We start from the raw sequence: 21,517 nt of genomic DNA on the forward strand, positions 1-21,517 counted from the left end.
TATTGGGTTTGCACAGTCTGGTCTCACAGCCAGTTGGGAAGGAGGGAGGAGGATGCTAGTTTAAGGGAAAATTATCTTTATGGTGATTTCGGTACTCTTGGTCCTTGCTCTCGCACCTTTCCAACACCCTCCCCACCGTTCCTGCTAAACATACTGTGCAACAACCTCTGCAGAGAAGAAATAGTCAGAACTAGGTGAGACGAGCCTGGTGCGTTAAGTCAAGTACTGTAAATAACAGATATAAGTATTCCCCTTCCCTTGTTCATATAATGTACGCTGTTGAAGTCTTTGCATCTAGTATTTCATTTTTCACCTGCGAGACAAGTTTGATGATTTCACATATCTTGTTGTGTGAAGAAAGAAACGGTAGTTCGTAATCCACAAAAAGATTCCTGTGTCAGGAACATTGATCAGCGAATACTGTACACTTTGTCAATGTCTTTCATTTGTAAAACTGGTACTGTTTTTATGTATATTTATGTTAGTAGTTACATTTCATTGATGTATTGTGAACCTTATTTGTTTTAATAAGCTGAAGTGCGTAAAATGAATACATGTTGTGTTTTATATACAAACATTGTGATAATTTATTCTGCAGGTTAGGCTAAAAGGGCTCAAGGAGATTTTTGAAAAGTTTTGTGTGCAATAAAAAATTAACATGATTTAATAAGGACTAGTTCAGCTGTAGCCTGTATGTCAAAGAAAACTGTCTGTGTAGTAAATAGGGCCTAACCTTTGCTGTATGTTGTGTGACAAGATATTTTTGCTGCAACTGTATTTATCACCTTTCTGTTTATGTTTAATCATTATAAAAAATATTTATTGTAGATGTGGGCAGTTAGATGGCGACCCAAAGGAAATGTCACCAGTGTTTCTTCAGTTTTTGGAATGCGTGTGGCATTTGACAGAACAGTACCCTCGAGCCTTTGAGTACACTGAAGTCTTTCTGCTTCAAATACATGAACATGTGCACTCATGTCAGTTCGGAAACTTCTTAGGAAATTGCCAGAAAGAACGAGAAGACCTCATGTAAGTAGAATACTATTTTTGCAAACGCGTTGACTTATCTGCAAAAATCAATGCTTGTTAGATTTATATAGGGCTACCTGTTCAAAAGCTTGGTTCTCCGACAATAAGTGGAAGATATCTCCTAGCAGCTTCATTACAACAAATGATCAGGTTGCTATAAATGGTGCCATAAGCTTGAATAAAGTTATAATTAGAGATGAAAAGAAAAAGGCTACCCTTAAGATCTATGTTAACAGACAATTATCTTCCAAGGCAAACGTGATGGTCTTCTTGCCTTCGCTAATATCCTACTGCCATCAGAGCTCTTAGTTCTAGGTGAACTCAGGGCACTCAGACATACTAGGATTGGGCCACCCAATCTGGTCAATCCTTAAAGTACACGTAATTTCAAACCCACAGTTGAGGCTCAAAGGCTTAACGGTCAGATCCTTCTAGGGCTCCCAGAAAAAAGCAAACCAAGTCCACCACATAAACCCCTGATTGACAAGCAAGGACAAGTTACGAGACACGCTGGTTCTAATAAGATAACCCTTAAAACCTAGACTGAGCTAACAGCCCTGGTTTGAGCTCACCACGTAGTTATGCTAAAAACCCCATCACCATCTCTTTAGAGATATTACATTCTAGGTCTGCCATCAAGAAGCCCCTAATATTTACACCTTCTTAAAGGAATTCCAAATGTATCTGTTGGTCTGAAATTAGGTTTTTAAGTAAGTTTTACCACATAATTGGCCTCCTTACTCCCATCCATGTAAAGGATAATCACAAACAATAGAAAAAACAAGAAAGGGTGGTATCATTGGTCTATTCAGACACATACCTGATGGCTTTGCCGAATTCCATTTAAAGTGCTACTCTAGAAGTCCTAGTATGTAAATGTATCATTGTTGAACAGACTTCCCTAAACTTTACCATCACATACAGACCACCAGGAAAAACAAACTGGATAAATGAATGGACCTGCTTACTGTGAACAACCCTTCACTCCTCGAACAAGACATTGACCTGGAGTGATATTCATTTCTAGCAGTATTTTTCTAATAATAACCAGGCACAACAATTAATCTTCTAAAGATATTCTGTTATCATGCTTGACCATCCCATGCTTTGTAACTGGCCTTCTCTGGTTAAAAACGAGTGCAACAGACTAACAGAGGCCTACTCTGAGCTAATTAGAGCCATCAAAATGTTGAACCATAACAATTTTCAGCTTGCCTTCAACACCAGTTATCTTCCTGACAACCCACTGTTGAACCCAGACCGACATCGGGAACACCTCGACCTAGCCGGGTCACTTGGGGATTGAATAATACCTCCAATGTTTTCTGACTCTTCTGTGAATTTAGCTCACCCTTTGAACCTCTTATTGGCCTTACACCTCCCCTGTTCACTCCCACGCCCCCAAACTCCTGAGAGCACACAAAACGACAAAGGTCTTCCTAGATAAAATTCATGAAATTCAATCCCCTATTAAACAGATAGCCCAAGCTGAATTAGTGCTCTGCTTCAAAGGAGGATTGCCACCTTACCCACTCCTATGACAAAGACTGCCTCCATTACCATGGGCAGGATCGCGCACTCATTCAAACAAGCATCAGATCCCCTTCTCAAACCATCCAGTGCTACTCTGAATTTCCACCCAATCACAAATACTTTTTTCGGTATTCAGTGATAAAGCCGCCTTGTAAAAGGTTGCCAGGTGGCAACATTACCCCAAATTTGCACTCCCATGAAAATCGAGCACTTTCCCCAAAACTTCTAGGATTGGAGTTAGAATAATAATTAATATCCATCATAGAATATGTGGGAGGAAGGCTTTTAGGTTTACAGGGAACAAAATGGCCTACCTGGTGACTTTTTCCCAGGGGACGTTTTCCCATAGAACCCTTTTTTCATGGTCAAACATTAGAACAATGAATCACTAGCCAACACCCTGAATACAGAGGATCCCACTGCCTCCTTGATGAATACAAATCGGGTATCAGATCTTTCAGAAACAGAGAATGCACGCTCATCTTTAGCAGAGAAAAAATGTTGATAACCGTGGAAAAGAATGCTTAGGCAGTCCTTATCCTGCTGGAGCTATCAGTAGCTTACGACACAAGACTGCACAGTCTTGCTGAATAGGCTCCATGCAAACATGAGTATTCAGGGATTATTTATCCCTTTCCTCCTTGGAATCTTAACAGCGGGACTGTATTTATTTATTTGTGTATTACATTTGTTTTGCGCACCTAACCAACAGGCACCTGGCGCATTCAGTGAAAAAAAACTGCTTACGAATTTGGTTACATATTTAACAATTTAAGAATATGGTTACAGTTATGCAGGTCGTAAATAATGCATGCTTAGGAGAATAGATGCAGGCTTAAGAGGGTGATTACATGTTTTAGCCAGCTTAAGAGTTTTGGTTGCAAGTATAGCAGATTTATGAGTTAGGTTACTGGTTATGCAAGTCACATGTACAGCAAACTTGGGCATTTCATAACAGGCAAAGCAGGGTGGGCGTACAGCAGGCAGAGGGCTTTTGTTACCCGTTATGCCAAGACATACAGCGAAGAGATGCATGTCCTGCCATGTTACTTGCCAATGAAAAGAGAGTCGCTAGGTGTCCTGTGTGAAGAGGCAGGTTTTTAGATTTTTACGGAATGACAGTAAGGGAAGGTTCCATCCTTATGGTCTGTGGCAAGTCATTCCAATAGTTAGCTGCCATGACGTAGAAGCTTTTTGTCTTTTATATCTCGGCTTAGTTAGTTGCCCCAGATAAGCGGCGCAGGTGGGTCTATTGGTTTGATTCTTTATCAGGCAGGAGAGATAACGTGGGGCAGTATTGGATAGAGATTTATGTGCAATTGTGAGTACTTCTCGATCCGATCCTTCACTGGTAACCAGTGAATGTTTCTTCAGAAGGTGGAGATGTGGTCTGATTTGGGGATATTTAGTGCAGCTCTAATTGCGTTGCTCTGCACAATTTGGAGTTTCCGGATATTTTTGGTTGATGAGCCTGCGAATATGGCGTTGCAGTAATCTATCCTAGAGAGGATTAACGCTCTTGCAAAGGTGATACGGTTCTCTTCTGTGAGATATGTTCTAAAGCTGTGATGAGTTTAGCTGTATAAGCTGATGCTGAGGTAATAGCATTGGCTTGCCATGATAGGGTAAGTGAGGAGTCGACATAGACTCCAAGAATCTTAACATCTTTGGCAGTTTGGCAACTGTGCCACCTAAGTCAACATAGGTTTGTTTAGATCAGCTCAGCTCCTTCTACCTGTGAGATTGGCATCCACTTCCCCAAGTCTGATGTTCACCACTCTTTGCTGTCTCTCTCTCTCATATTCACCACAGTAAACATCCTTGTTGGCCCATAGGGGTTCTCTGTTCTTGGCACAGTTTTAGACCACGTGGTCCACCCATTACAGGTCACGCAACCAGGATCCTGACATAGGCGGGCAATGGTTCTTGATGCAACAAATAGTAGTTATCTGGTCTTGGTGCAGTTTCAGACCACACAGGTCATGCAACCAGGAACTTGTATGTCTCCTTAAGAAGTTCCATATTCAGCCAAACAAGTATTTTCTCAAATGTAGTTCCTTGAATTTCACGTACCAGTGGTCTCTCAATCTTGATTTCAACTTTGCACCCAAGAACTTTCATTTGCATTAACTTTGCATTTGCTTGCTATTAAATGTATGGATTTTCAGAGCGCTACAGTGTGTTTAAGTGTCCCAGACACTTACCTGGACTGTGTTGCTCCTCGTAACAGCTTCTCCTCCTTTTCGGGAAAGTCTGATTCCTGGGTGCTTTAAACAGCCTGGTCCGGCTCTCGTGCGCAGCGGGACCCTCGCTCTTTGGCAGTTCCTGTTGCATGCCTTTCTTTCGGTGGTCTATTTGTCTCCCACCGTCACTCCAGTGGGACTCCCAGGACCTGTGTCAGCGTTCCAGCGTCTGGGTCTCCCTCGCTCCTGCATGGCTGCTTCTGCTGCGTCTGTTTATTTCCCGGCTTCTCCTTACTGCAGCTGCATTCCACTTCTTTCAATCCTGTGCCCCGGTGTCATGATGCCTACCCCCGGGCATCCGGATCGAGCCCAGCAGCCTCGGGAGCAGGCATCCAGACATTTATTGAGACCCCAGCAGCCCCGGCTGGGGGCTATCTGGGTTCAGTACTGGCGCCTTAGGCACCAGGCTCATAATAGACATTACTTACCTCCTGCAGACCATGCTGCAAATTAATCAAAGCCCACGTGAGGCCTGGATGGGACTATTTTATTACAGGGACTATTTTTTACTCGGGTGTGGTTCTGGGGAACTTCTTACCTGGGACTACTTTGCAGGCTATTTAAACCACGCCCGAACAGCAGCCCATGCTTCGCGTTATTCTGCACTTCAGCAGCGTGACGCTCACCGTGCCTGCAGCATCCAGTCCTCTGCCACGCCCGCCTCGAACCTGGACACCATCCTAGAAGAAAGAGAAATAAGAACAAGAACTTACCTTTTAATCTTCATCTGTTCCCAAATTCGCCGCACTTCAGAATTGGAAAAGACATGTTGGAAATAAAAGCATTGCATCGCTAGCAGGCACGCCGCGCCATACTTACCAGTCTGCATCTCCACGGTTAAGCGCTGCAGCCATCATTTCATCACTGCGTCCGTGGAACCTGGAAGGGACAAGAGAACAAGGTGAGCCGGGTGCTAACAAAGACAATCAAAGCAACCATATTATACTCACCAGAGTTACCGCTCCCCTAGGCATCTTTCATCGGCGTTCCACCTCTTTAACGCTGCACCTGTGGGAGGAAAGAACACTTGTTAAAGACATTTATTTCGCTTTTACCGGACAACGCTGGGTAATACAGACTCTTACCCACACGCAACCTGCAGCACTTCAGGTGAACTCTTCTCGGATTAAGCTGCAATACAAAAGGGATAAAGACGAGTGAATAACAGACAATTGAACTCTATAGACATTATACTTACGGCTCCTTGCCATTTACCACGGAGTCCAACACGTCTGGAACGCGCCCAAAATCTTCAAACCAGTGAAGCAACTGGGATTCTACGCGCCCCTGCGCTCGGTGCAGGATGGAGAGCTCATCATTACAAACAATGAGGTGAGACAACTAAAGGAGAAAATCGGGGTGCTTAGAGGGAACGAATTAAACAAGTGTTTCCTTGCATCCGCTGGGTGGCTAATTCCCCTCCTCCTGCTTTTAGGAAACTACTTTTACGAATCAAGCAGACGAAGCTAGGAAGGCCGGTCCAGTCAGCCGTCTCTGCACTACGAATAACGCTGGTGGAGACCTTAGCAGTCCAGTTCCGATCGACGCCCCCGTGGGAATCAGGTGAGCGTTACACCCGGTGATGAGCTGCAGGTGTTCCTCACTACAGGCTGCCTGGCTCACATTACAAGGACGTGCCTGACCTCTCATCTTCTTTGCCCCAGTACCAAAGTGGTGAGAGTACCTGTTGTCTTTCACTTTGTTGGTTCTTCCTCCTCTCAGTACTTTTAGGTGTCCCAAGAGGTGAACAAGGGAGACTATTTTATAATAACCCATAAAGGTTGGGGAGAGGGTCAGGCTGGTTGTCAAGAGGGTAAGGGGGATACCATGTCTAGCACAAAGGTATCTCACTCCCCAAGGACCCTCTACCCAGGTGATCCTCCCTCGCTTGTCCACCCCCAGGGTCAGGATCCAAGAGCGATGGCCTGTCCCTGGCCACCTGCATAGAGGAATTGAAGATGAATAGAAGCAGCCTTAAAACAACGGATAGCAAGCTTGATTGATAGCTGATATTTTAATTAGGTTGGGGCTGCATAGGTAGGATACTCATATATTGAGGCTGCCCAATATCATATCATGCAGTAGAAAAGACCTTGAGTAGCCGTGAATCTTGCGCACCTGCCTAGAGGATTCAAAGGGATTAGGAGTGATAATGCCCTCCGGTTTCTCACATACCTTTTTGAATTGGTGACCTTCAAAGGGTCAAACTTAATCCCTGTGGTTGTTTATCAGCTAAGTTTAACCATTAACATCCCTTCTCTTCCATTTTTCATTCCTTATTCCAGCTCTACATGGGTCAAAACTAATTTCTTTCTGGTCGTACAAGAATGGATTTTATTTAACCTTTGACTAAACCGTAGCAAAACAAATTCTTTTCAAGTCTTGAGTTCCCAACCACACTCCCATTCCAGTGGACTGAAGGTTTAGGGGCATGACTCCTGTCAGGCAAGTCAAAAATCCACATCTTTCATACATCAGTTGTATAGGGTGGTCAGCAAAGCCCATTTTCTTTTCATTTACATATGCTCAGGAAAACCTGTCCTTCTGCAGCATGGGGTCTGGCATGGATTCACATGCTCATGAATATTCCCCGGCGTCAGGCTGGGAATCCTCGGTAAAGAAAAAATCAGTATCAGTTTCGTTTCTGATCTGACTTTCGTAGTAGTAACCAATCGCTGATTTCTGCGTCATACTGACCACAGCCAATGACTGCCCTCTCCCTAAGCCCTGTCTCTGGCAGCCATCCTCAGATTTTTACCGCACGTTCAAGTGTTGGGATCCTCGTGCTATTGCTCTCGAGCTTTAGTGCGTTTTCGCGCTTTTTTCATAGGAAAATTCTCTCTTTTTTCGGTCAAAGAGCCTCAAGCTCCACCGTTTCTATATCCGATCAACGGGGACCCGTGTCGGATTCTTCTACGCCCCTCAAGGGTGAAGATTTCGTCGAGCCACGCTTTTGGAGGACTCCAGAACTTTCTCAGGCCCATCTCGGACATGGCCCAGGAGGAGGGAAGCTCGACGCCCGGGAAGCTGTTCAGCGTCTGCCCTGCATGCCAGCTTCAGAATGTCTTCAAGAAGGACGAACACTCCCTTTGCCTCTATTGCCTGCATGAGGACAAGACTCACGTGGAGAAGGACTGTGCGTTTTGCGGGAACATGTCGGAGCGGACCATAAAGGACCGCCATCTGCGTCTCGCCAACTGGCTGGAAGGGAAGAGCCCATCAGGCGAGAAAAAGAAGAAGAAGAAGTCTGAGCGGTCTTCTAAGACCTTTGAGGGCGCCCCGGCGACGGGGGCCCAACAGAAGGCCAAGCACCGTGAGTCCGCGGGCACCGGGAGTGCCGAACGGTCGGGCTCTTCGGTTGCCAGGCAGGGCGCAGCCTCCCGGCGCCATCAACCTTGAGCCAACGCTCTGGCTCGGGTAAGAGGAAGTCTGAGCACCCGGCGAAGCTTCTGGAGAGGCCCCGGTCGAGCTCGAAGGCCAATTCGGAAGGGGGAGCGAGGCGGTGACCACCCCCCTAAGGAGAAGGCGGTGAGCGCACCTAAGGTGACGAAAGTCTTGATCCACCCGGCCAAGGCCTCTATCGAGACAGTCGCGGCGGCCCTGGCTCAGCCTTGGAGGCTACACCAGTGGAGACGACCTCGGGGCCCAGAGTCTCCCTGCCACCGCAGATAGAGTCTTCTTTCAAGCCCATCGACGGGACCCCCGTGAAACCTCCGACGGAGAAGAAAAAGGGGGGCAGGAGGCCATCGTGGATTCGGCCTCAACCTCTGAAGAGGAGCTGATCGAAGTCTTAAGCCACGGCATTGGCATGGAGGAAGACCAGCCCGTCGGGAGGGACCCCGACGAGGGGGACGACGAGAACGTCGAGGGTACCGACGAGGTTCCTGTCCGCCCGTCGGAACCCCCTCAACCAGTGCCGCAAGACAACTGGGCGGCCATTTTGTTGGCTATACAGTTCTTATGCTCGGAGATAAGGACGAGATTGCCGTTACCACCGACGGAGGAACCGCTCCCGACGGGGGACCCGGAGCCGGGCCCTTGTGGGAGCCCTCCTCCTAAGAGAAGAAGGATTCATCCTCCACCTCCTTTTCAACCATCGCGCCCGTCTCAGCCCTCCTCTCCATCCATGACCCGGGGGGATGACATGGGGACAGACACGGCCGCGACGGGTACAGACGACGAAGTTTACGGCGAGGATCCTCCGTCGTCACCTCCTCCCCGGGCTTCCCCGCCCGACGAGATTGGATCGTTTCATGCCATGATCGCCAGGGCATCCAAGCTTTTCCAGCTCTGCCCGGATGAGAAGAAGAAGGAAGGGTTCCTTTATCAACGGCGCGAGACCAAGAGGAAGACGGTCCTCGCTGTACCCCTACTGGACGATATCTGGGATGAGGGTCTCTCCCTCCTCAAAAACACATCCACAACGCTTGCGAGAAGGGATCGGTACGAGAAGAAGTACCGGGTCCCGGACGCGGCCCCCTTGTGCCTTTGGGCACAGCCGACCCCGGACTCGGTCGTCTCCGCGGCGGCCAGGAAGAAAGCGAGGGGGGGCATCGGCCTCCACGTCAACTTCCCCCCCGGACGGCGAGGGAAAGAAATTGGACACGATGGGACGCAGAGTCATCTCATCGGCAGCGACGACGATTAAAGCGGCCAACGCCTTGGCTATCGTGGCCCGCTACGACAGGGAGCTATGGTACAAACTGGCTCCCCTGCTGGACTTCCTACCGGACGACAAGAGGGCGGATGCCCTGGAGATCCTACAGGAAGGTGAGGTGGCATCAGACCACGCCATCACTATTGCGACGGACATCGCCGACACTGGGTTTCGCCAGTTGGGCAACGGCGTGTGCCTTAGGCGGCGTGGATGGCTCAAGGCTACGGACTTCCGTCAAGACGTACAGACCAGAGTCCTGGACATGCCGTTCGATGGGAACAACCTGTTTCGGAAAACAGTGGACGATTCCCTTCAGGCCATTAAAGCGGACACTGAGACGGCCCGGGCCCTTGGGGTTCTGCAGCAACGACGGACGCCCTTTCGGAGCAGCGGAGGCAAGGGCGCCTCCAAAGGTTCCGGCGGCGGTTTCTCCACCTACCGTCAAGTGGCCCGCTCGTCGTCTCAGGAGGCCTACAGAGGACGAGGCAAGTCTGGCGGACCCCGCCGTCGCCGCCAAGGAGGTCAAGGCGGCAAAGCCTCGTCGAAACAGGATTGAACCGGCCGTGGGGTCGGGCCTCCACCGAAGCACTCCGGTGGGAGGCCGGCTGGCGAGCTTCGTCAGCGTGTGGGAGTCCATCTCCACCGACCGTTGGGTGCTGGACGCCTTAGCCCGGGGCCACGTGCTCGAGTTTCAAAGAAGGTGCCCGCGCGTCCCCCCCGTGGCCAGGAAAGAGCTTAACGTCCCTCAGCTTCTCCTGGAGGTAAAGGCGATGCTCAGGAAGGGCGCCATCGAACTCGTCCCAAAGAGGCTTCGGGGCTCCGGAGTTTACTCGAGATACTTCCTCGTGAAGAAGAAGACGGGAGGATGGCGCCCCATCCTAGACCTGCGACGTCTGAACAAGTTCATCAAGGCGCAGAAGTTCCGGATGGTCACCCTCCAGCACGTCCTGGGTCAGCTGGAGGAAGAAGACTTCCTGTCGTCGTTGGATTTGGAGGATGCCTACTTCCATATTCCCATCCTAAAGGGGCACCGAAAATTCCTCAGGTTTGTGGTCCAAGGGCGTCACTACCAGTTCAAAGCCCTCCCCTTCGGACTACGGTCGGCACCCAGGGTATTCACCAAGTGCCTTGCACCGGTGGCGGCGCAGCTGCGCCGCGAGGGGATCCACGTCTACCCCTACCTGGACGACTGGCTCATCCGAGCCAAGACGAGGGAGCTCGCCGTGGAGCACACGGCAAGGACCGTCCAACTTCTCACGGACCTGGGATTCTCCGTGAACTACGCCAAGTCCCACCTGGTACCCGCGCAAAACGCACTGTTTCTGGGAGCGAAGCTCGACACAGTGTCCCTTCTGGCCTCCCCATCCGAGGAAAGGACCAGGTCCATCCTGGGCAAGGTACAGCGGATGTTGGTTTCCGACGCGGCCAAGGTGAGGTCCATCAAGTCCCTCCTCGGAATGATGTCTTCTTGCATCTACCTCATTCCCATGTGCAGGCTCCGGATGTGCCCGTTGCAGGAGTTCCTGGACGCGCGCTGGATCCAAACGACGGGCGGCTTCGAGGAGAGGATCACACTCGACGAGAGTTTCCGCCGAGCGGTCCGGTGGTGGGGCAACCGCGCGCATCTGACGGCGGGCATGGACTTCCAGACCCCAGACCACCAGGAGACAGTGACCACGGATGCCTCCCTGGAAGGGTGGGGAGCGCACACCGAAAATCTGCACGCGAGAGGCCTTTGGCTCCCGACGGAGAAGTCCCTCCATATCAACGTCCTGGAGCTCCGTGCAGTGTTCTGGGCCCTCAGGTCCTTCCTTCCGTCCCTCAAGGGCAAGGTGGTGAGGATCTTCACCGACAACACCACCACCATGTTTTACATCAGGAAACAGGGCGGAACCAGGTCCCCAGCACTGTCCAAGGAGGCGCAGGACCTGTGGCATTGGGCCGTCGCCCAAAGGATGTTTCTCGTTCCGTTTCATCTGGCAGGGATAAAAAACACCATCGCCGACTCACTCAGCAGGGAGCTGCGCTCGTGCCACGAGTGGGAACTACGGCAGGATCTAGTGGATCGCCTCTTCCGACGGTGGGGCACACCCCAGATCGACCTGTTCGCGACGGCGACGAACTCCAAGTGCCGGAGGTTCGCCATCAGGTTTCCCCAGGCGAGGAGCATGGGCGATGCTTTCTCGTTCCCCTGGGAGGGCCTGTTCCTCTACGCGTTCCCTCCTTTGCCACTGCTAATCCGGCTCGTCAACCAGCTCAAGAGGTCACGGTGCAGGATGATCCTCGTCGCACCTGCGTGGCCGAGGCAGATATGGTTCCCGGACCTTCTGGACTTGTCAGCGTCCCCGCCAATCAAGCTGCCGGTGGACGCGGATCTACTCTCCAGGGAAGGAGGCGCCATCCTCCACCACGACCCGAAATCGCTGAACTTGCAGGCCTGGCTCCTGCAGCGCTAGAGTTTGGAGGATACGACATACCGGCCGACTGCAGAGAGGTTCTTGCAAAGGCCAGGGCGTCCTCGACTCTTAAATGCTACGGACACAAATGGAAGAGGTTCTCTGTCTGGTGCCACGCACAGAAGATTAACCCTCTACGGATTACGGCTCCCCAGGTACTGCCGTACCTGCTGACGCTGGCCAAAGCTGGACTGGCACACGCGTCCATCAAGATTCATCTTGCTGCGATCTCCCGATACACCAGAACCACGGGCCGGACGTCCTTGTGGTCTCATCGTCTGGTGAAAGAGTTCATGAAGGGACTGTTCAGATCGTTCCCGCCGGTGAAGGCTCCGGCCCCGGCGTGGGAGCTCAAGTGGTGCTGACCAAGCTCATGGGACCTCCGTTCGAGCCTCTGCACTCGGCCCCGTTGAAGTTTCTGTCGTGGAAAACAGCGTTTCTTGTGGCCATCACCTCCGCACGACGGGTGGGAGAGATCCAGGCCCTTTCCTGCAAGGCCCCGTACTTGACTTTTCACGACACGAGGGTAGTGCTCAGGACGCACCCCTCCTTCATGCCCAAAGTACCGTCGGACTTCCATCTCAACGAACCCTTGGTGTTGCCTGTGTTCTTCCCGTCGCCTTCGTCGCCGGCTGAGAGGACTTTGCACTCGCTGGATGTGGCTAGAGCGCTGAAGTTCTACGTCGACCGCACGAAGTGTTTTCGGAAGACGCCACAACTCTTTGTGAACTTTGGACCTGTCAATCAGGGGAAGGCTCTCTCGAAGGCTTCCATTTCCAGATGGCTCTCCGGCTGTATCATGTACTGTCATCGGTTGGCAAACCGACCGCTGCCTGGCCGTCCGAGAGCCCATTCCACCAGAGCGATCGCAGCTACCACGGCGTTCCTTTCTGGTGTGCCCCTGCTGGACATATGCAGGGCTGCTACGTGGAGGTCGACGCACACCTTCACGAAATTCTACTGCGTCGATCGGGATTCCAGGGAGGAGTCCAGGGTCGGCCAAGCAGTGCTGCGCAACCTGTTCGCCTGAGGTGAGCCTGGTGAGGAGGTAAGATGCTTAATGTTGAGTTTGATGTACTGCTTAATGTTGAGCCTTTGCCACCTCCCGTGGTTGTGCATGTGTGTACTGCTATGTATTCTTTATTCATGAGCATGTGAATCCATGCCAGACCCCATGCTGGAGAAGGAACAAGTTACTTACCTGTAACTGTTGTTCTCCAGCATGGGTCTGGCATGGATTCACATGCGAACCCTCCCGCCTACCCCTCTGCGGCTCTTCACTTGGTCATACTGCCACTTCACGTGCTTCCAAATCTGAAGATGGCTGCCAGAGGCGGTGCTTAGGTAGAGGGCAGTCATTGGCTGTGGTCAGTATGACGCAGAGACCAGTGATTGGTTATTACTACGAAAGTCAGATCAGAAACGAAACTGATACTGGTTTTTTCTTTACCGAGGATTCCCAGCCTGACGACGGGGAATATTCATGAGCATGTGAATCCATGCCAGACCCATGCTGGAGAACAACAGTTACAGGTAAGTAACTTGTTCCTTATCTAGCTGCCCTACTCAGGCACAGGCACACTTGGAAACTCAACTCATCTTCTGCTCCTCTCTAAAATCTACTGTCAAACCTATTGATCCTTCCCCGGCTGGGCACTCCCTTGTTCATGTTACAATTACTCTCCCTCTTATATGTCTCTTCCTTCCCCTATCATTAAATGGAAATTCAGACCGACTCCCTGGCACTCTATCTTTGCCAAGTCAAGATCTCTCTTCAAGCTCCCTCTCCTCTTCTTGCTGGTTTAATTGAGGAGGCTTTTATGTATTTCAACTAAACCCTCATGGTTCCCTTTGGGAATCACTGTTCTGATCCTTTTTTTGACCCATTAACTCCCTCCCCTGGATCTCCACAGCCATTTGACAGCTTACGACTACCATGCATCACTGTCTAATTTGGTGATGACAACCCTGAAGTTCTGTCCTTCTTTCCTTTTTCAAGGAATCCGCATTAGCACTACCCATTGCACTAATCTCTGCCAAGTCTGTCTGCTACACCAGCCTCATCTCTTCTCCCCACTCTCGTCCTAGTGAATTTTCCAGAAACCTTGAGCGCATGTTTGCCATGCCCTCATCCCATTGCCTTCTCCTCTGATTCCAGTACAATCCTTGGCAGTCTGTACCATCCCCATTCAATGAGCCTCATTGCAAGTCTTGTGACGCCGTAGAAAAGTGACAGTAAATCTGTTCCGTACACTTTTTTGGCAGTTTATTTTACATGAATGCCAAATTACGAGTTTGGAAGAAAACTGGAGTAGTTACATCCAATTCGATTTTACCTACAAAAATGATTGCGGATAGCATTAGCACCCACTGTAATTGGTCTAAAATTCTCCTGGAATATTAGCGCCTCCTGAAAATGGGGATTAACTCCACCATTCTGCCAGTTCTATAATATGTCAGATTTAGCTGGATTGCAAGTGATGGAAATAACTGAAGTCAGTGGTCATTTTTACTGTCAAACTTTTAATGATTCCCAATGGTTCCGTCAACCCCCCACTATCCCTGGCTTGTGTTCCGTACATATCTTTATCACTTAAATATTGTCTGGGAAATTTTACTACTCTGACCACTTTGACCTTTTCAAATGTGCATCTGTTTGTAGCAACTCGTTCTACCAAATTAAATAATTACAAGTCATAGGGGGAAGTACACATGAGGCAAGCAGACATACAATGGAGTGGAGAGCTAACAACGGGTGAGGGGGCGGGGTACACAATTAGGCAACAAAGGATCTACAAGCAACCAGGGGAGCAGATGACCCAGTCTCAGGTCAAGAGTAGAGGGGAGGGTGTGTGCGCCTAGGTGTTGGGGAGTAGCCATTTCATGAAGAGGAGGGGGTTGGAGTTCCTTCCTGTAATGTCGAAGTGAGGGGGCGAGTCTGGTTTTGACTGGGAGGAGGTTCCAGGGCATGGGGTTGTAGACTGACAAGTCCTGTCTTTCCGGTTCTTTCCTCCTTGCTTCTGAACATAGTTGGTTGGCTTTGTAGGTGATGCAGCAGGAAGTGAAGCAGAGACGTGCATGAAGCAGGAGCCATTGCAGTTCAATGAGAGTTGATAATGCTTTGAGAATGTCATTGGCCTATCACCCTCCAAAAGGCCTGGATGCTGTATCCTCTTGAGGAATGAGCCCTCAAAATGGAAATGTCAATGCCCTCCTGTACCATGACCTACCAGACTCCTATAGTCTAAGTAGGGGTGGCAACCAGTAATGAGGCCTATTAAAAAAAATAATACTTGGTCTGTCAACTTTCTCAATTTGATTCTCATATGTTTATACATTGCACTGCACAATCTACTTGTGAAACCCTGTGAAATGTAACTAAACACATGAGCAAAACCGGTTTGGCAAAGATGTTGTGTATTGATAAGGATGAAATCTCTGGCCAGTCTCTATACAAAGATAGCACCATACTAAAATGCCATAAACCAGAATAACAGCGATTAGTAGGAAATGGATATATGCACCCCTTTCAGCAGTCTACAAACCAACGGATGGAGCACCAAAGACAAGCTAGATTATAAAAGGTAGAAAAAAAGAACAGCATATATCAATAGTGTGGTAGGAGTGACTGGAAGATAACTGCGCCAATGAAGCCAAAAGATTTAACACATGCACTCTATTCTCATGAAAGGGATCCAAAGGCCTCTTGGTGCACCATAGTGCATAGGCCTTCTAGGCAGATTTGTAAGACTTAATGTAAGTCTTAATGTAAGACTTAATGCTGCTAAGGCCCAGATTTAGGGACTATGTCATCAGAAGATGATTTCCGAAGGTTGAAAGTGCCACTGGAAGGTCTGTGGCCACCTGAGCTTGCTAAAATTGGGTAATCATTACCAAGGCACACTTCTGTTTCTAGGTGTGAAGAATAGCCTGGCAATCATTGATAAATGAGAAAAGCATAACATACTCCCCTACTCCAAACCTGTTAAAAATTTGTCTCTGGCCCTTTGTCCAGCTTTCAAATGAAGTATAGGGAAAGCTCGGAACTAAGCAAAGACACAAAAATGGGTCCCAAGGCTTCTTTTATTACCAAAATACAGACCTGCAGAGCCCCCAACCACTCAAGTCCAAATAGTGGTTTGATGAGGATCTTAAATTATTACGCCTTAGGCGCAGGCAAGCTGAACAGAAGTGGCACGCCTCTCCATCCCCCTTGTGATGAGGTTTCGTTCCATGCTTTGTCTGCTAAATAGCATCTGGCCATTAGTGAGGCCAAATGTAGCTTTTTTTTCTCTGCAAATTGAGAATTCCATTGATCAACTCAAAGAACTATTTAAAGTTGTTCGTTCCTTGTCCTCTAATACTCTGCAATTCCTTGGCAGATTTTTTTATCACAATATTGCGGGAATTCGTGATCATATTACGCAATTTATGTGCGGCACTAGTGAGCCTGCGACTCCCTCATCCATCTATACGCCTTTGGAGACTCCTCTTCCCATGGATATTTCGACTCCTGTGTGGGACTCCTTTGCACTCTTCTCTGCTACAGAGATTTTCCTAGTTATGGAAAAAATTTAAACTTCTTCACCAGTGGACACTATTCCGCAGCACATGGTAAGATGTTCTTCCATCCATTGTGACACATTTTGTGTCGCCCATCAACCTGTCCTGCTCTACAGGTGTGATTTCCTCTGATTTGAAACAAGCCCTGGTGATTCTGTTACTTAAGAAGCATTCCCACGATCCCCTAACTCCAGCAAATGTTCACCCTATATCACGCCTTCCTTTTTTCATGAAGCTGCTGGAGTCGCTCGCTACACCTTTGTTAAGAAGGTTTTGTGAAAAAACGTCTTTTTGATGCCTTCCAGTCAGGGATCCGGCCAGGACGAGGCACAGACAGTATTGATATCAGTGTTGGATGATCTGACACTGGTGGAGTGGCAGTGCTGATTAATTTAGTTCTGTCTGCTGCTTTTGACACTGTGAACCACTCCATCCTCCTCATTCGACTCTAGGCAGCTGGGATCTTGTGTACAGTTCTATCTTGGTTTGGCTAATTTCTTTCTGATCGTTCCCAGTCTGTTTCTTCGTCCCTTCTGCTTTCCCTCTGTTCCTCTGGCTTCTGATGTTCCTCAGGGCTCTGCCCTGTCTCCAACGCTGTTCTATATTTATATCCAACAGCTTGTTGCTCTTATCCACGTCCACGGCTTTAGATGTTGTTCATACGCGGATGATACGCAGATCATAGTTCGTCTTCATCTGCTTCACCCCTCCCATACTACTCAGTTAAAAGACTGTTTTGAGGCTTTGGGAGGATGGATTGGTAGCCACTGGCTCAAATTGAATGGAGGTAAATCTGAGATCATGGTTCTTCTTTCTGGGCTCCCTTCTTTTGGCCATTGTCGATTGGACCTTTTCCTTTCCCTGTTGCAGCTGTTGGTAACCTAGGCGTTAATTTTTCCACGTCCCTGTCTATGGCTACTCAGATTGAGGCAGTCTGTCAGGCCGGCCATTTTCAGTTGAAGATTCTTAAAAAGGTGCTGCAGTTCATTCCCCAGCACCTTCATGCCCCAGTTGTTGCACCTTTTGGTCCTTAGTTGGATCGACTATTGTAACTCCTTGTAACTGGCACAACCCCTGTTTCTGCTTCAATGCCTGCAGTTTCTACAGAACGCTTGGCCACTAAAACTCCTTTTAGGGATCATATTTCTCCAGTTCTCCATGCTCTTCATTGGCTTCCTGTGGCCAATTGTGTGCATTTTAAATCCACGTGCTTAGTTCATTGTGCTTTTCATGATGTGGGGCCTGAATATCTGCAGCATAGGTTCTGTCCCTATGTACCCTGTCGCTCTCTCCGTTCTATAGATAGATTTCTTATTTCGGTGCCCAGATTTCGACACGTTAGAATTGGTGGACGCTCCTTTTCAGTGGCAGCTGCCAAACTGTGGAACGCTCTGCCTATTGCACTGCACTCCACTGTGGCACATTTGCAGTTTTGTCGTCTATTATAAACCTTGCTTTTCTGAGAGCTGTGTTGACGCTAATGTAGTCGTGCTCAATTCTTGTAGCGCTAAGTTGCCTTTTGGCGTTAGTTATGCTGTACCCTTGGGGGTATGAAACGGATAACATAAGATAACATAACAGTGGTCGGTGCACCAGCCTGACACTAGATTCTGTGTCCATGGGAAAAATTACACCCACACCATGTTCCGATACAGTGGTTATAATCCCAGAGGTTTACCACATATTCTCAAAGACACTTTGACCTCATGTCTCTGGTGTCCCCCAGGGGTCTAACCTCTCGCCCTGGCTGTTCAACCAATACCTGGCCCACCACATAGCTGCTCTCTACCCCAACTTTCAGTGCTATGCGGATGACACTCAGCTCACCTTCAGGCTACCCTTGGCCTCCTTCTCTACTTCCCTCATCTCTGACTGTCTGTCTGCTATCCAGGAGTGGTGTGCCGCCAATGACCTCTGCCTTAATGCCGTAAGACTGAGATTCTCCTCATCGGCACACCCGCTCCCTCCTTTCCTGTAGCTCTCTGGTCGGCCTCTCTTGGCCCCCTTCCTGCTCGGCTAAAAATCTCGGGGTCATCTTCGACTCTACACTCTCCTTCTCTCCTCACACCTCTGACGTCTCTAAGAAGTCACACTACCAGCTGTACCTCCTCAGAGGAGTTCTTCCTTTCCTCTCCTTCCACCAGAAGCTCACTGTCTCCAGAGCTCTGGTTCTCTCCAGGCTGGACTATTGCAACAGCCTCTTTCTAAATCTGCCTGCCTCTACTCTCCGCCCTCTGCAACTTATCCAGAACAGGACTGCGAGACTTGTCCTTGGCCTCAAGCCCAGGGATCGTATCTCTCCAGGACTGTATCTCTGCACTGGCTACCAGTGGCTGAAGGGATTAAGTTCAAAACCCTCTGCATCGCCCACAAGGCCTTCTGGGGCCTGGGGCATCAATACCTTCAACTCTCTCTTCCTAAATACCTTCCTTTTCGAGCTCTTCGCTCATCTTCCTCCAATTCCCTCAGGTTCAGTGGCTTCTCCAAGCAACAAGTTGGTGGTAGATCTCTTTCTTCGGCTGGGGCCTCCCTCTGGAACAGCCTCCCTACCTCCCTGAAACTTGAGGAGAATCATCTTCGGTTCCGTAAGCACCTCCAAACCTTTCTCTTTGCATCTGCTTTTTCTCCTCCTCTCCCTTGCTGATTTCCTGGCTGACACTGACACTGAAACTACACTGGTTACCTGGCCACCCCCTGATCTCGGGCCCAGGTCCACACCCCTGCCAGTCGCACTCCTGCACTGCCCTCTTGGCAACCCCCGCACTTGGTGACTGTTTTCTGTATCCCTACGGTCCCACTTCCAGCACTTGACACTAGACGTCTGCACTTACCCTCTCATTAGCCACCTGCTGGCCGTACTTTTACTTGTTGTTTATTTATTGTCTTATCCCATGTACTGCGTTGTCCTCTCCACCTTACCCCCGCACTTCTCCTTCTCCTTCCCCTTCCCATGCACTTGCGCGATCTGAATGGCACCTGGCCTAGTAGGATCATTGTCTGTCTTCCCTCTCTTCCCCCTCCCTTGCCTTGTCACGCCTTGATACACTTGTGTATAGGCGCGTTATAAATGCCATATCATATCATGCCTCCTCTTATGTCCCTTCTCCCCCTCTCTCGCCTTCAGCTTATCTCACTTCCTGTTCCCCACTCCATTCCCCTCTCCGCCCCTTCTTCCCTCATTTATCTCCACTGGTAAATTGTTCTAGTTGCTGTACTACTGGTTTGACTCATATCTTGTAATTGCTTCAACTGTTATTGTATTCTTGTTGTTATAATGTACAGTGCTTTGGCGTAAAGCGCTATATAAACACAATAAACATAAACATATCATATCCTATCATGCCCTGAAGAAGATTTACCATGGAGTGGGTGCTTTTTCTAAATAAACCTGACAAGAAGCGCTAAAAAAAAGTATGCATTATTGAGACTCCTGAGGTGACCACCATCCTACTGTCAAAGTTGAACTACACCTTGCTCCCCAAAATGTTCAAGTGACATGGGCTTCAAAGCGAAGATCTGGCACAGGAGAAAAAAATGTTCTGCTGTTCCAGGCCTTCACATTCCTTAGCCACCAAGCAATGCTGTTTTCTTGCTTACATGGAAAGAGGCATCCAGCTTGAGTAATCTAGCCCTTTGTGAAGGACTTTTATTTTTAGTTCTTGAAGAGCCCTGTTGTGGAGAGGGACTGGAAAGACTGCCTGAATGGTTGAGAACAGAAACCCAGTGATCCGGTCAAATTATCTAAGGAACACCATCAGAGGGAAAGGGGATCTATTTTTATTGTATGCTTTTTGTGAACTTTTTGTAAATACTGTAATAAATCTTAATATTTCGATTCTAACAGACAGTACTTTAACAATATGCCTCATGGTACTGCAACTTCTTTCCCTTCCCTCTTCCCTTTTTATAACACTTATAGAACATTAATGTACAGTTTTTTTCAACTTCAGGTTAAGCATATCCTACAGCAGTCCCCCCCCAATCCCCGATCTCCATTTCAAACCAAAACGTTCAATCCTCAAACCACGACATTGAGGCTAGCTCTCCACACAGTCAATACTTGTAGAGTATGTTGTATGACTATTTCTTCCCGAGTCCTGAGCCACATACTCCTCCCCCCTTTTTGTCTGTCATTCTGGAGCCCCAACAGGATATTCGAAGTAGTTCAGCTAAAGTCGTGTCTAGAAACACTTGCGTACAGGCACGTTATAAATGCCACATCATATGATATACATCGAGGCAAACAAGTTTATAGTGCTGAGTGACAACGGGCACATTAGTTCTCTATTTTCTTTTCCTAAATATCTAGTTAGTGCTCCCTACCTATTCCCGAAAGTTGTTGTATTTTCATTAATGGCTGTAGTGATTTTTTCCATTGCTAAAATGAACCACACTTAATGCTACCACATTGTGACCTGCGCTTTTTGATGAATAAAGGGAATTCGTCCACTCTCCCCAAGGGGGAGTCTCCCTCCTTTGAGGGCAGGGAGGGGAGCCCGTTTCGCAAGATGCTTCCTATGTGTCTGGCCAAATGGAACCTCACTGGGAGAGACTTCCCCTTATAGGGGACAAGGACTCCCGTTCCGGTGAGGAACTCCCTAAGCCATTTCCCATAGTGGCATATATGGCACTGTCAGTTATGAGGAACACTATAGAAGCCAGGGTCTTGGCAGAAGACAAAACGAAAATGCACCTTTGTGAACAAGAAACAGGATGTGTCTCTTTAATGAGAGAACACCATAAAACTGATGAGTAGACTGAAGAGAGAGCAACACATGCTGAGGAGAGGCGAAGTCGAGAGAGACAAGAGCGTAAGCCGGGGAAGCCTCCTTACGGCGTCACACCTGTGAGAGGTGGAGTCGTGGAGAACCACAAAACCTGTGACTTTCAGAAGTGGCCCGAATATGAGAATTAAACGCTGGAGGTCTAGCGTTTACTCGCAGTGAGAAGCAGAGAAGACGGGAACCCAAATCCCGCTGGTGTCATGACCACAACCCTTTTGTGGTGAGCAGAGTGCCCTTCGAACGATGCCAAAA

At 48.8% G+C, this 21,517-nt stretch overlaps 1 protein-coding gene across 2 annotated transcripts in view; it reads left to right on the forward strand.

Moving 5' to 3' along the window:
- The window catches only part of MTMR6 (myotubularin related protein 6), a 1,083,592-nt gene that overhangs the window by 906,466 nt on the left and 155,609 nt on the right, over positions 1-21,517 (forward strand). For both annotated transcript variants that reach the window (XM_069639211.1, XM_069639210.1), the window contains one exon: positions 829-1,029. In XM_069639211.1, the coding sequence (XP_069495312.1) occupies positions 829-1,029 (201 nt within the window). The remainder of the gene's footprint in view (positions 1-828; positions 1,030-21,517) is intronic.

Source organism: Ambystoma mexicanum, chromosome 7q, assembly GCF_040938575.1.
Source record: "Ambystoma mexicanum isolate Mex_15411 chromosome 7q, UKY_AmexF1_1, whole genome shotgun sequence".
NCBI classification, from domain to species: Eukaryota; Metazoa; Chordata; class Amphibia; order Caudata; family Ambystomatidae; genus Ambystoma; species Ambystoma mexicanum.